Source organism: Rhamphochromis longiceps, linkage group LG6, assembly GCF_057381845.1.
Source record: "Rhamphochromis longiceps isolate RC_006_pf linkage group LG6, R_longiceps_female_GT1.1, whole genome shotgun sequence".
Lineage (NCBI taxonomy): Eukaryota > Metazoa > Chordata > Actinopteri > Cichliformes > Cichlidae > Rhamphochromis > Rhamphochromis longiceps.
The window spans coordinates 8,802,066-8,814,246 of record NC_140562.1 but is presented as its reverse complement, the minus strand read 5'-3'; the positions used below and the strand labels follow the sequence as shown (position 1 = coordinate 8,814,246).

Below are 12,181 nucleotides of genomic sequence, written 5' to 3'. Positions count from 1 at the left end.
ATAGCCTGTCAACGACGTTGATTAGCTGCGTATATACGAATGTGAATCGCGTGATTGGCTGGACTATGGGATAAGGTGGCAGCGTTCTGATCCCATACGGGAGCAGCCAGTCACTGACTAACACTGCAAAACAGATTGTTAATGTATTTACTTTAATTTCAATTCAGGTTAGATTTTTTTTGTGCACAAAACAGATTTTTTGTGCGCAGAGACCGTGCCAGCAGTGCGCAATTGCGCACGCGCGCCCCTTAGAGGGAACATTGCTGCAGCCTTGCAATAATTTCAGTGCACAAGATGCCATCGGTCCATTTTTAGATTTAAGCCCAGTCAAATTCCAAATTTTGGACCAAATTTGCAAAATATTTAGTCATTCCCCAAAAAAGGAAGAAATATTTCTTCTCTCTAAAAGATGGTGTCTATTTCAGGAGCGTTGATCGGTATTCGATTATGTAACTCATGAATAATATGTGCTTATATATACTCATTGGCCTTTTAATTATGCACGTCTTGTAAATTTTATGTTTAGGAAGCAGCTACGTTTTCAGTTTTTTAAAATATTGTCAACAAAAGTGATCAGTCTACTTTGTTTATTACTGAGTCTGTAATAATGGCAACAGTTGTAATGATAATAATATTAATAATGATAAACAAAAAGGAAAATGCTAATCATAAATTGTTGCTGCTGGATTGTTTGCCTGTAGGAAAGCGAGTTGCTGTTTATGAAAGTCAGACGGTTGCAGCAGCACAGAGAACTGAAAACAGACATTGCTACATTGGATGGTTTGGCCTAGCCAAAAACATACCTAATAAAGTGACCAGATAGTGCGTAATAAGTAAGAATTAAGACAAAAAAATGAATGTGTCACCCCTACTCTACGCATAAAAGTGTGTGTGACCTTCTCCAGTGCAGGGCATTAAGATGTTCGAGCAAGCCCAGTACACAGAGGCGGTGGACATGTTCACAGAAGCCATCTTCTGCGACCCCAAAGATCACAGGTGAGCTGACCTGTGAACCCAGACTCCAGCTCAGACTTCAGCCTTTTTCACATCCACTTTGGTTGAGTAAAGTCTCCTGCTGCCTGTGTGTTCGTGTCTCTTCTTGTGCCTCAGGTTATATGGAAATCGGTCGTACTGTCACTGGTTTCTGGAGCGGTACTCCTCAGCTCTGAGTGATGCTCGAAGGTCCATCCAGCTGGCTCCCGACTGGCCGAAGGGATACTTTCGTAAGGGCTGTGCTCTGGTGGGGTTAAAGGTCAGTGAGTTCTATATAACAAATAATACATTTCAATGCCAAGCAACTGTGTCTTTATTTTTATATGTTTCTGCATAAAAGATGCTACAACACTCTATCATTTTATTTCCTCCACTCCTTCTTTCACTAACTGCTGTTGCGTGTCTGTGTAAATGACAGCGGTACAGTGAAGCAGAGAAGGCCCTGGAGAAGGTGCTGGAGTTGGATCAGAATTGTAAGGAAGCATCCAAAAAACTCTTTAACTGTCGGGTCCTTCAGCTCATGGTGAGGAACGTCACGAGTGACTTCAGGGTTCTGGGGTATAACAGCTGCCTGGAAGATATTTTAAAAACTTAAATTTACAAAAACATTTCACATTCTTTAAAAAAGTATAAAACATCCTAAATTCTTGGGAACACCAGTTACTGTTGGTGCTTAGAAATGCAGACAAACCAAAGTGAGCTGTTTACTGCTGGTGTCCAACAGGACGATGGGACACGACTGAGAGAAAAAGCTCAACTCAGCTGTACATTTCCTTAAACTCCACCAGATTCCTTCATTTATTCACACAGTTTTAGATGTGTATCTGTTGTAGTTTACGTTTGAATTTCATCGAATGTGAGATTAGACATTGAACTTAGATGACTTAGAAAATAGATAAAAGCTTATTATTGTTATAAGCCAATATTCTGTAAGAATTCTTTTTTGCTGAAAATGAGCAATAAAAAGTCAATTCTGTGTTTATTAAATCAAACTGTCATTAGGACAAATCAAAAAGTCATGTTCATTTGTGGGGATTTTAACATAGATCTACTAAATCCAAACAAGCAGAGAGCGACAGAGGAATTTATTAATACAATGTATAGCTTGGGACTTTTTCCAGTGATCACTAAGCCCAGCAGGATTACAGCACAGTCGGCAACCCTAATAGACAATATATTTACTAATGAAATAGAAAATAGAACCATAAGTGGTCTCCTAATTAATGACATCAGTGATCATCTACCTGTTTTTATAGTGTATAACAGCAATTACAGGAAGGTTAAACAGCAAAACACAATAAAATACAAACGAGTGAGAACAGAAGAGTCAATAAACGCATTCAAAAGTGATTTACTCAAGCAAGAATGGGAGATGCTGTATAAGGAAAAAAATATTGATAAAGCTTATGAGATTTTTTTAGGAAAATTTAAACTGTTATATAATAGTCATTGCCCAGTAAAGAAATATAGTAAAAAACAAAAATATGCAGAGTGCCCATGGATTACAAAAGGATTGCAAAATGCATGTAAGAAGAAAAATACCTTATACGGAGAATTTATATTGAACAGAAGTACAGAAGCTGAAAATAAATACAAGAAATATAAAAATAAATTAACGAGTATTTTAAGGTCACGTAAAAAGGAATACTATGAAAAATTACTGATTATGAATAAAAATAATATTAAAGGGATCTGGAAAACATTAAATACCATCATCAAAAAGGGCTCGGGGCAGGCAGACTATCCTTCGTATTTGTATTTCGCAAATAATGATAGAAATATTACTAATATGAGAGATGTGGTAAATGAGTTCAATAAATTCTTTGTAAGTGTTGGGCCAGACTTGGCTGAAACAATTCCTGATATAACAGATTCTGTAGAGAAAGAAACTAGACTCATTGACCGCAATCCTCATTCAATGTTCTTAACGGTGGTGGAAGAAATGGAAATCATTGATATTGTTGGGAAATCACAAACAAAAAACTCTACAGACTCTGACGACATTGATATGGAAATCGTTAAGAGAGTGATAGAGGGCATTTCCAAACCCTTAACACACATTTGCAATTTGTCCTTACAACTGGTACATTCCCAAAACAAATGAAAACAGCTAAAGTAACACCACTGTTTAAAAATGGTGACAGACACCAATTCACAAATTATAGGCCTGTCTCTCTACTTTCTCAGTTTTCAAAAATACTGGAAAAAGTCTTTAGTAATAGACTTGACAAATTTATAGATAAACACAAAATAATAATGGATAGTCAGTATGGTTTCAGATCAAATAGATCAACATCATTGGCATTAATGGAACTGATCGAAAATATCACCAACAATATAGATAAAAGACAATGTATAGTTAGTGTATTCATTGACCTAAAAAAAGCTTTTGACACAATTAATCATGACATATTACTTGATAAACTGGAGTACTATGGCATTAGAGGAGTGGTGTTAGAATGGGTAAAGAGTTATTTGAGAGACAGGCAGCAATTTGTGAAAATTGGGGAATATCAATCAGAGTGTATGGACATTGTTTGTGGAGTTCCGCAGGGGTCAGTATTGGGACCAAAGCTGTTTATCCTCTATATCAATGATATATGCAGAACATCAGATATACTACAGTTTATTCTATTTGCAGATGATACAAATATTTTTTGTACTGGAGAGAACTTACAGCAGCTTTTGGAAATTGTCACACAAGAAATGATTAAACTGAAAACATGGTTTGATAGAAATAAGCTATCATTAAATTTGGAAAAAACTACATTTATGTTATTCGGAAATTGTAAAAAAGATGCAGGAGCAAAATTATTAGTAAACAATGTTGAAATAGAGCAAGTTTCAGATACAAAATTTCTGGGTGTGATAATAGATAACAAAATCTGCTGGAAACCTCACATAAAGCATATACAAGCCAAACTGTCAAGAAGCATCTCCGTACTAAGTAAAGTTAAATATTTTTTGCCTTCCAAATCACTCCGGGTACTTTATTGTTCACTTATATTGCCATATTTGGAATACTGTGTGGAAATTTGGGGAAACACATATAAAACTGCACTTCAACCAATATGTAAAATTTAAAAAAAAGCAATCAGGATGATTAATAAAGCAGGATTTAGAGACCATACTAACATCATGTTTTTGAAATTAAAAATACTGACGTTTATGGATCTTATAAAATATAAAACTGCAAAAATTATGTACAAGGCCAGATACAATATGTTACCAGGAAATATACAGAGGATGTTCTATGACAGAGAAGGAGACTATGAATTGAGGGGGAAATTGAATCTAAGGATTCTTAAAGCACGGTCAAAGGTTAAAACCTTTTGTGTCACTATTTATGGGGTAAAACTGTGGAATAGTTTTACTATAGATCTACAGCAATGCTCAGGAATTAGTAGGTTCATGAAAATACTTCGAAAACTGATTTTGGAAGAATATGATACCGATAAAGATGATCACCCATTGTATGTATAAAAATATCAAATTATATCCAAATTATATCAATCACGGTAGCCAAGTTTATATAGGTTCTCCTCGTGTATCGTGTGGAGTATGTGATGATGGGAATTAGGTGAATTATGTGGGATCAATAAGATGTTGAGCAGGGGTAGGAATTAATAAGTATGTTCATACTTCTTCCTACTCCTTTTCAGACCAAACATTGTTACATTATGTCAGACGATTTTGTTTTATTTCATTATATATTTTTTGTTTATCTGAACACATACGTGTGTGTGTGTATATCTACATATATATTCGTATCTGTAAATGAAAATATATGTAGTGTGTATATATTGTTTTTTGTTTTATATGTCTGAAACAAATAAAGATACAATACAATACAATACAAAACTCGAGCTGATGTTGCTTTCCAAGTGATGACAGTAAAATGTTTCTATTGTCTGACATAAATGATTTTTAACTTTGTTTTTGCAGGAGATGGGTTTCGATGAGGCGCAGAGCAAAGAGCTTCTACAAAAGTTCACCACTGTTCAGGCAGTCGTCAACCAATTTGAAGCCAGAAGTAAGAACTGCCTGCAATGTCACCTTTGTCCACCATGAGGCAGCACTGTTGCATAATGACAGTATTTTGTAATAAAACCAAAATTTAAGCAAGTTTAAGGAGTTTGTTTGTTTAAATCGTTTTGTGACAAAGTATTTCGTTTTTCTCTCTCGTAGCTCTGAAGCTCTTTTCTCAGCAGGACCAGAGTGGGTAGGTTATTACCTCACCCATCTATCACACATTCAGAAACCCAGAGCACCTTTCAGGGAAATCTTTGTTGTGATTTGAATGGAATGAAACACAACAAGTTTCTTTTATTTCCTTCATAGAAAGAGACATGTAGATACAAGTGAGAAAATAGTTCTGCATCTTTGTCATCTGTTAACACTGAACAATAACCACACTTTCCCTTCTGTGTGGTCGCCACACTCGTTTCCTTCGCTTCTCTGTTTTTTCCTCCTGTCTTTCAGAAACTGTCGCTCTCTGTGGGTTGGAAACGTTACACAGGAAGTTACAGAGAAGGACCTCTGTGATCTCTTCAAAATGTAAAGACTGTGTGTGTGTGTGTGTGTCTGTGTGTGTCTATGAAGACATTAAAGCTTTAAAGAGTTTCCAGCAGTGATAGTTTATTAATAGTATTAACCTTTTCTGTGTGTGTTCAGCTTCGGTGAGATTGAAAGCATCAGAGTTCTTCATGAACGCTTCTGTGCCTTTGTCAACTTCAAGAACGCCAACATGGCTGCCAAAGCCCTGGACAAGCTGCAGGTGTGTGACGGGCCTAGAAACCGTCTTCATCATTGGGACTGTCTGTGTCTCGTTACGCTGATTGATACTTCTGAGTGTCAAAAAACTGAATATTGTCATGAAAATTTGTCTTAAAAAAGTTTAACTGCACTGTGTCCTTCTGTCCAGGGGGTGGAGCTCGGGGGCAACAAGCTGGTGATGAGGTACCCAGATCGCTGGATCCACAGGACTGTGTCCTCCATGCAAAGAAGCAGCAGCAGCTTGGCCTCCAACACTGCAGGAACTCAGCCAAGTTCAGCTGCCTCTGGGTACAGAGCGACTCATTAATGTGTATCTGTGGGCTTTCCAGAGGGAGGGTCCCTTACAGTGTGACACAAACAAAATCACCGTAGAATAGTTTTCAGTAGTAGCTGAGAGATGTTACTTTTCTTATTGATCTCTTATCGGATCTCCTCTGCTTCTGTCCACACAGGTCCCGATGGCGGGCACCTTTAAATGGAGATGAGTGCTTTTACTGGCGGACCACAGGCTGTTTCTATGGCGACAAGTGCCGCTTCAAACACATACCAGACCAGCAAGGTCGAGACAAGAAGTCTTGGCAACCATGATGTCCCTTATCTTTTCAGCTCCTGCCCGCAAGGCACATCAAAGTCCACTTGGGAACACTGACAACTGAATGTTTGTGAAGAAACCTGAGACATGGATCACATGTGATAACCAAAGTCAGAAGATGTGACTCTGAAATAATGAAGGATGTTATGCAGACCCTGATCCGGGGAAGAATAAATCCATTTTAAAGAAAATCTTGTAGCAGAGACAGTCCTCAGTGGAAATGTATTTTTCAAGGCTTCACTTGGATTTCAGAAACAGGAGCTCCTGGTTTGTGTACAGACGCATGTCGCAGAGATTTATGGTCCAAATGTTTGGTTGAACCATGTTGGAAACACTTTAGTCCGACACTGGGACAGATTTTAAAAAGAAGTTATTTTCATATCAGTAAAATTAGATTTTGCATATAAAATGTATAAATATTTGCATAAAACAATAAAAACTGATATGAGACCTTTTATTTTCCCTTACTGTTTGTTGTTTTAGTTTCCAGCTGCTTGCATTTGTTCTTCAGAGAAATTCTCAGGTTTGGGAGTGATGGTTTGATCTTCGCTCTGTGTTATTAAAACAGAAGACAGAGATACAGACGCTCTCATTATGTGTGTTCATGCGTATTAAACTCTTATTTTTCAGTAATGTGAGGCAGAAGAAAGCAATCCCATTGTGAGCTATTTGATTTATTGTTGAGGAGTCCACCAACCACAATCTAAACAGAAGTGGGTTTTCGTTTGTTTGTGTTGTCCGAGACCACATCCTCCTGAACAAGTGCTCTATATGTCACGGCTCAACGGCACGAGGGAACAGGGATGGACACAGGCGCAGAAACCAACCCGGAAGCGAGGTGACAGAAAACAAATGATTTATTTCCGCCCACAGGAAAACAAAGGTGAAACACAAAGCGACGCCACCACACTAGTGGCGCGTAGGATTCGTCTGTGATAATGAGGGCGACCTAGACACCTCTAGGAGACGGCTGAACAGCGGGGACAGCGGGGAGGTAGAAACAGGACTAGGTAGGGGCCGGGGCACTGGAACAAGAGGAGATCACGATCAGAGGGATCCAGCAGACAACCAATAATCCTCCGCAGTTGAATTGAATTGCCTTACTTGGTTTCAGATGGAGGGGACAGGTGGAGCGGAAAACCCGGAAGCGGTCGAGGCGTGGGGAGGCAGGCAGGTGAGCAGTGGGCCGGCAGGCCACGTGTGAGCAGCTGGCGGCCCAGGTCCAGGAGGACGGGAGCGAGGGGAACAAGATCTCCACTCCGGGTGCTATCGCTGAGGACAAGAAAAGACAGGTCAGTCATCACACGGCGTTAAGACAAGGCTTAGGATGCTCCACTGAACTAACATGGGAATAGCAGATACTCAGGCGATGAGTGGTTGAGAGCGCAGGTCTGATATACCGCTGGCACGATTGCTCACAGGTGGTCAGCCAGGGAGGGGCAACCGGACTCCGCCTAAAGGAGGAGGAGCCGCTGTCTGAGACCTGCAGGTGCCCAACCAGACCATGACACTATATGTTAGCTAATTGAGTTTGCCCGGGGCAGAGTGTGCCTGCAGATGGGTTTGAATAGAGATGAAAGGAGCAGCTATGGGTTTATCAGCACCATGAGTGGATCGTTCAGTTTTCCTCCTCTCTGTCAGGTTCTTGGTATTCTGTCAGACTTGTTACTAAATTGTTTTTACTTCCGTGTACAAAATGTATAAGCTATTTTATTGCTTTCTTAATTAATGCACCTCACCCTGCAAACCGAACCTGCAATTTCATTGGACTTTGTGTTAAAGCTTCCCTTCCACTAATGTAGGTTGTTGACATTCTGTTTTATGGCTTTGTTCTGCTTGGCTCTACAGCCGTCTTTTACTTTTGATTTAGTTTGGTGACATTTTTCCTCATTTTATTGTATTTTCTTGGCTGCCGGCTATACAAGCATGTTCTTATCAACCCAAAGCACTCTGCTTCTTTTTCAGTTTCAAAAAGACACGTCTCCACTTTCTCTTCCAGCTTTTAGTTTAGGAACCAACTCGTCCTTTGCCAGTATAATCCCTGTTTATGAACATGCTACATCTTCCTGTTTTTTGTGGTTGCTGTCCTTGCTAAATAGTAAATAGACTGGTTATTATAGTGCACTTTTCTACTCTATCAGACCACTCAAAATGCTTCATACAATTTGCTTCGTTCACATTTGTTCAGACAAGCACTTTTTTTTCAAAGCGTAAGTGCCTTCTATTCATACACATTTATACTCTGAAGGAAGTGTAAGGATATTTGGCATGCAGACTGAGAGCAGCCAGGCACCAAACCACCAACCTTCTGATGTAGATGACCCGCTCTGCATCCTGAGCTACTTTCATTTGATGACACTGTCATCTGAGCAGCTTTTCGCTATACAAATACAGGCCATTTTTACCATAACAGTGTTTTGTGAAAGGTCCAAATAAAACCAGCTGTATTCATATCTGTATAATGTATTCATTTTCATTTCAGTCAGAATCAGAGTCATTAAAAGAATAAGTAAATCTCGGGTGGACAATGACACGTGTAAATGATAATGGTCACGAGCAGCTTCATTAGTAATTAATCCTTTGAGACTGCTAAATGATGGCTTCATATTAAATACACATAATGACACCTACAGCACATCCATGCTGTCTTTCATCGGTGGCAGAGGAAGAAACCAGAGCTGTGTAGGTGATCATTTCTGGCTGAAATATATCTGCAACACTGCAGGACATCGTTATGAACACAAGAGGACACTCACACACTTCAGCAAAGGAGAGTGAGCGCATTTGTGTGTGTGTGTGTGTGTGTGTGTTTAGCTCACAGTCACTGAACTGAACTGTAAAAATAACATTTTCAAGATCAGAAGAAATCATTGGTGTGAAGATTAATCTTAGATTTCAGGCAAGTATTAGTTACATCTAATGAGTGCAGAGGCTGTACTGATGTGTATCTGTCTTGATACACATGTTGCTCTGTGTAATGTTAGAAAATAAGCAGTGACAGCTGTAATGCCTTAGTAATGAGCCCACTGTGATCCTTATTACTTAAGAGTCTTTACCTTACAGTACAAAGGTCATTGAGGGGACCTTTGATTTGGTGCTTTCTAAATAAACTTGAACTGAGTTAAACTGAATCCAAAGCATTTAAAAGAATGAACAGTTCACAGGCACCAGGTGAAAATTTAAAGGAAAACGCTCCGGTATTGTGTTTCACTTTTCTTTATAGAGTCCTTGCTGAGTCAGCACATACCTGACTTAGTCTTTTGTGTTATGTGTCACCTGTTAATAAACTAATCTACACACGCTGTGGATTTCATCAGGAGGTCCCAGTGCCCTTTGCAGATCATAAGTCCGTCATCGAGCAGGTTCTTAACTGATGAGAGGTACGAACACAGTTTTGAAGAAGAACACTGATGTGGCTCTCAGACCTGCACGGAGCACAGGAACACCCACACACACCCACTGATCTTTTTGGTCCTGTTGACTGTCAGGCATGTATTTTGTTTTCCTCTTTCTCTCTCAGGTGGCGAGTCTGGCTGGCTTTGTGGTTGCTCCACCTGCAAGTGAAGCCCTCGTGTTAACAGGCTCCAGCTGCCACACCAGTTACCACTTTTTTATTAACCACAGTATTCAGGGGCTGGTTTGAGCTGCAATGTTCTGTATCTGCTGGTTTCATTTTCTGATCCTGTGCTCTGGTTTGCCCCTGGTGAAAAGGTTTATGTAATCTTTGTGGCAAAAGAGAACTGTTGAGCGATTTTAGATGTTGTGGTTGCATCTTAACCGTGCAGTCCTCTAACCGAGGTAGCAGTTTAAACAGAATCAGGATTCATAACAAAGGTTTTGAATATAACTTTTGTGTGATTAAGAACTCAAAACCCCACTGCATTATTTACTCCTTTGCTGGATACTGAATCTTTTAGAAGAGTCATTTAACAGCTTTTTGGAGGCACTGCATTTGTTGGACTTGTTGGATTCAAAACATTGCTAGAGCTTTAGAAAACAATCATCTTCTACCACAGTCTCCTTGATTTTATAAAGACTTTGCACTAAAGTAACACACTGCAGCAGTGTAGGGTAATGACACTGGGTCCAGGGATTTCATCCTGAAACTTGGCAGTCAGGGTGCTGCTGCCTGTCTCCTGTAACCTTGTGCATGCTTGTGAGACACAGCAAACCTTCTTTCCCACCACATCAATATTTAAACTGCACATCAATATGTGAGATGGCAAGTATTGACGTGGCATCTTAATCTAAACTTCCTACAGAGAAATAACAAGATAACAACACATAACTCACTCTTGATTATAATAACTAAGAATTCAAGGCAGAAAGCAAGGCACATGGCTGTGGGGCTGTGACAGAGCTGGCAGAAGATCCTTAAATATTGTCTGAGTCTAGTCTCTAGTTTATGCAATCCCCAATTTCCCATCAGCTTTGCTGCATCAATTTTAACTTTGCTGGGCACTTAGTGATTCTTTCTGTTTTGTTTCCTTTTTGCATCAGGGTATTGTTTACCCTCACTTTTACCAGCCACACTACACACAGAAGTGGGGGTAACAAAACATCCCTACTTAAACTTGTTTTAAGGGTTTGTGAAAATTGGGGAATATCAATCAGAGTGTATGGACATTGTTTGTGGAGTTCCGCAGGGGTCAGTATTGGGACCAAAGCTGTTTATCCTCTATATCAATGATATATGCAGAACATCAGATATACTACAGTTTATTCTATTTGCAGATGATACAAATATTTTTTGTACTGGAGAGAACTTACAGCAGCTTTTGGAAATTGTCACACAAGAAATGATTAAACTGAAAACATGGTTTGATAGAAATAAGCTATCATTAAATTTGGAAAAAACTACATTTATGTTATTCGGAAATTGTAAAAAAGATGCAGGAGCAAAATTATTAGTAAACAATGTTGAAATAGAGCAAGTTTCAGATACAAAATTTCTGGGTGTGATAATAGATAACAAAATCTGCTGGAAACCTCACATAAAGCATATACAAGCCAAACTGTCAAGAAGCATCTCCGTACTAAGTAAAGTTAAATATTTTTTGCCTTCCAAATCACTCCGGGTACTTTATTGTTCACTTATATTGCCATATTTGGAATACTGTGTGGAAATTTGGGGAAACACATATAAAACTGCACTTCAACCAATATGTAAAATTTAAAAAAAAGCAATCAGGATGATTAATAAAGCAGGATTTAGAGACCATACTAACATCATGTTTTTGAAATTAAAAATACTGACGTTTATGGATCTTATAAAATATAAAACTGCAAAAATTATGTACAAGGCCAGATACAATATGTTACCAGGAAATATACCGAGGATGTTCTATGACAGAGAAGGAGACTATGAATTGAGGGGGAAATTGAATCTAAGGATTCTTAAAGCACGGTCAAAGGTTAAAACCTTTTGTGTCACTATTTATGGGGTAAAACTGTGGAATAGTTTTACTATAGATCTACAGCAATGCTCAGGAATTAGTAGGTTCATGAAAATACTTCGAAAACTGATTTTGGAAGAATATGATACCGATAAAGATGATCACCCATTGTATGTATAAAAATATCAAATTATATCCAAATTATATCAATCACGGTAGCCAAGTTTATATAGGTTCTCCTCGTGTATCGTGTGGAGTATGTGATGATGGGAATTAGGTGAATTATGTGGGATCAATAAGATGTTGAGCAGGGGTAGGAATTAATAAGTATGTTCATACTTCTTCCTACTCCTTTTCAGACCAAACATTGTTACATTATGTCAGACGATTTTGTTTTATTTCATTATATATTTTTTGTTTATCT

At 38.7% G+C, this 12,181-nt stretch overlaps 3 protein-coding genes across 12 annotated transcripts in view; 2 read left to right on the top strand and 1 right to left on the bottom strand.

The window, feature by feature from the left end:
* The window catches only part of LOC146667471 (uncharacterized), a 29,990-nt gene extending 23,186 nt beyond the window's left edge, over positions 1 to 6,804 (top strand). For all 5 annotated transcript variants that reach the window (XM_085409139.1, XM_085409137.1, XM_085409142.1 and 2 more), the window contains 9 exons: positions 906 to 996; positions 1,111 to 1,252; positions 1,412 to 1,516; positions 4,939 to 5,026; positions 5,182 to 5,215; positions 5,476 to 5,550; positions 5,668 to 5,770; positions 5,918 to 6,057; positions 6,222 to 6,804. In XM_085409139.1, the coding sequence (XP_085265265.1) occupies positions 906 to 996; positions 1,111 to 1,252; positions 1,412 to 1,516; positions 4,939 to 5,026; positions 5,182 to 5,215; positions 5,476 to 5,550; positions 5,668 to 5,770; positions 5,918 to 6,057; positions 6,222 to 6,357 (914 nt within the window). In that variant the 3' untranslated portion in view covers positions 6,358 to 6,804. The remainder of the gene's footprint in view (positions 1 to 905; positions 997 to 1,110; positions 1,253 to 1,411; positions 1,517 to 4,938; positions 5,027 to 5,181; positions 5,216 to 5,475; positions 5,551 to 5,667; positions 5,771 to 5,917; positions 6,058 to 6,221) is intronic.
* Positions 1,524 to 11,672, bottom strand: LOC146667470 (uncharacterized). 6 transcript variants are annotated; one of them, XR_014912055.1, is made up of 5 exons: positions 7,707 to 11,672; positions 7,466 to 7,633; positions 7,059 to 7,386; positions 6,830 to 6,912; positions 6,571 to 6,708 (listed from the first exon to the last, which is right to left on the bottom strand). XR_014912055.1 is itself a non-coding variant. In XM_085409152.1 (3 exons), the coding sequence occupies exons 1-3, from the start codon at positions 7,660 to 7,662 to the stop codon at positions 1,539 to 1,541; spliced, it is 306 nt and encodes a 101-aa protein (XP_085265278.1). In that variant the 5' UTR covers positions 7,663 to 7,700; the 3' UTR covers positions 1,524 to 1,538. The 6 variants fall into 6 exon arrangements, 2 of the variants coding, with proteins under 2 accessions (XP_085265278.1, XP_085265279.1); XR_014912054.1 differs by having other exon boundaries at positions 6,578 to 6,708; positions 6,813 to 6,912; XR_014912056.1 differs by lacking the exon at positions 7,059 to 7,386 and having other exon boundaries at positions 6,578 to 6,708; positions 6,813 to 6,912; positions 7,724 to 11,672.
* LOC146667469 (uncharacterized) overlaps positions 7,517 to 12,181 on the top strand; it is a 6,749-nt gene continuing 2,084 nt past the window's right edge. The window contains exon 1 of the mRNA XM_085409149.1: positions 7,517 to 7,653. The gene's annotated coding sequence lies outside the window, so the exon portion shown is untranslated. The remainder of the gene's footprint in view (positions 7,654 to 12,181) is intronic.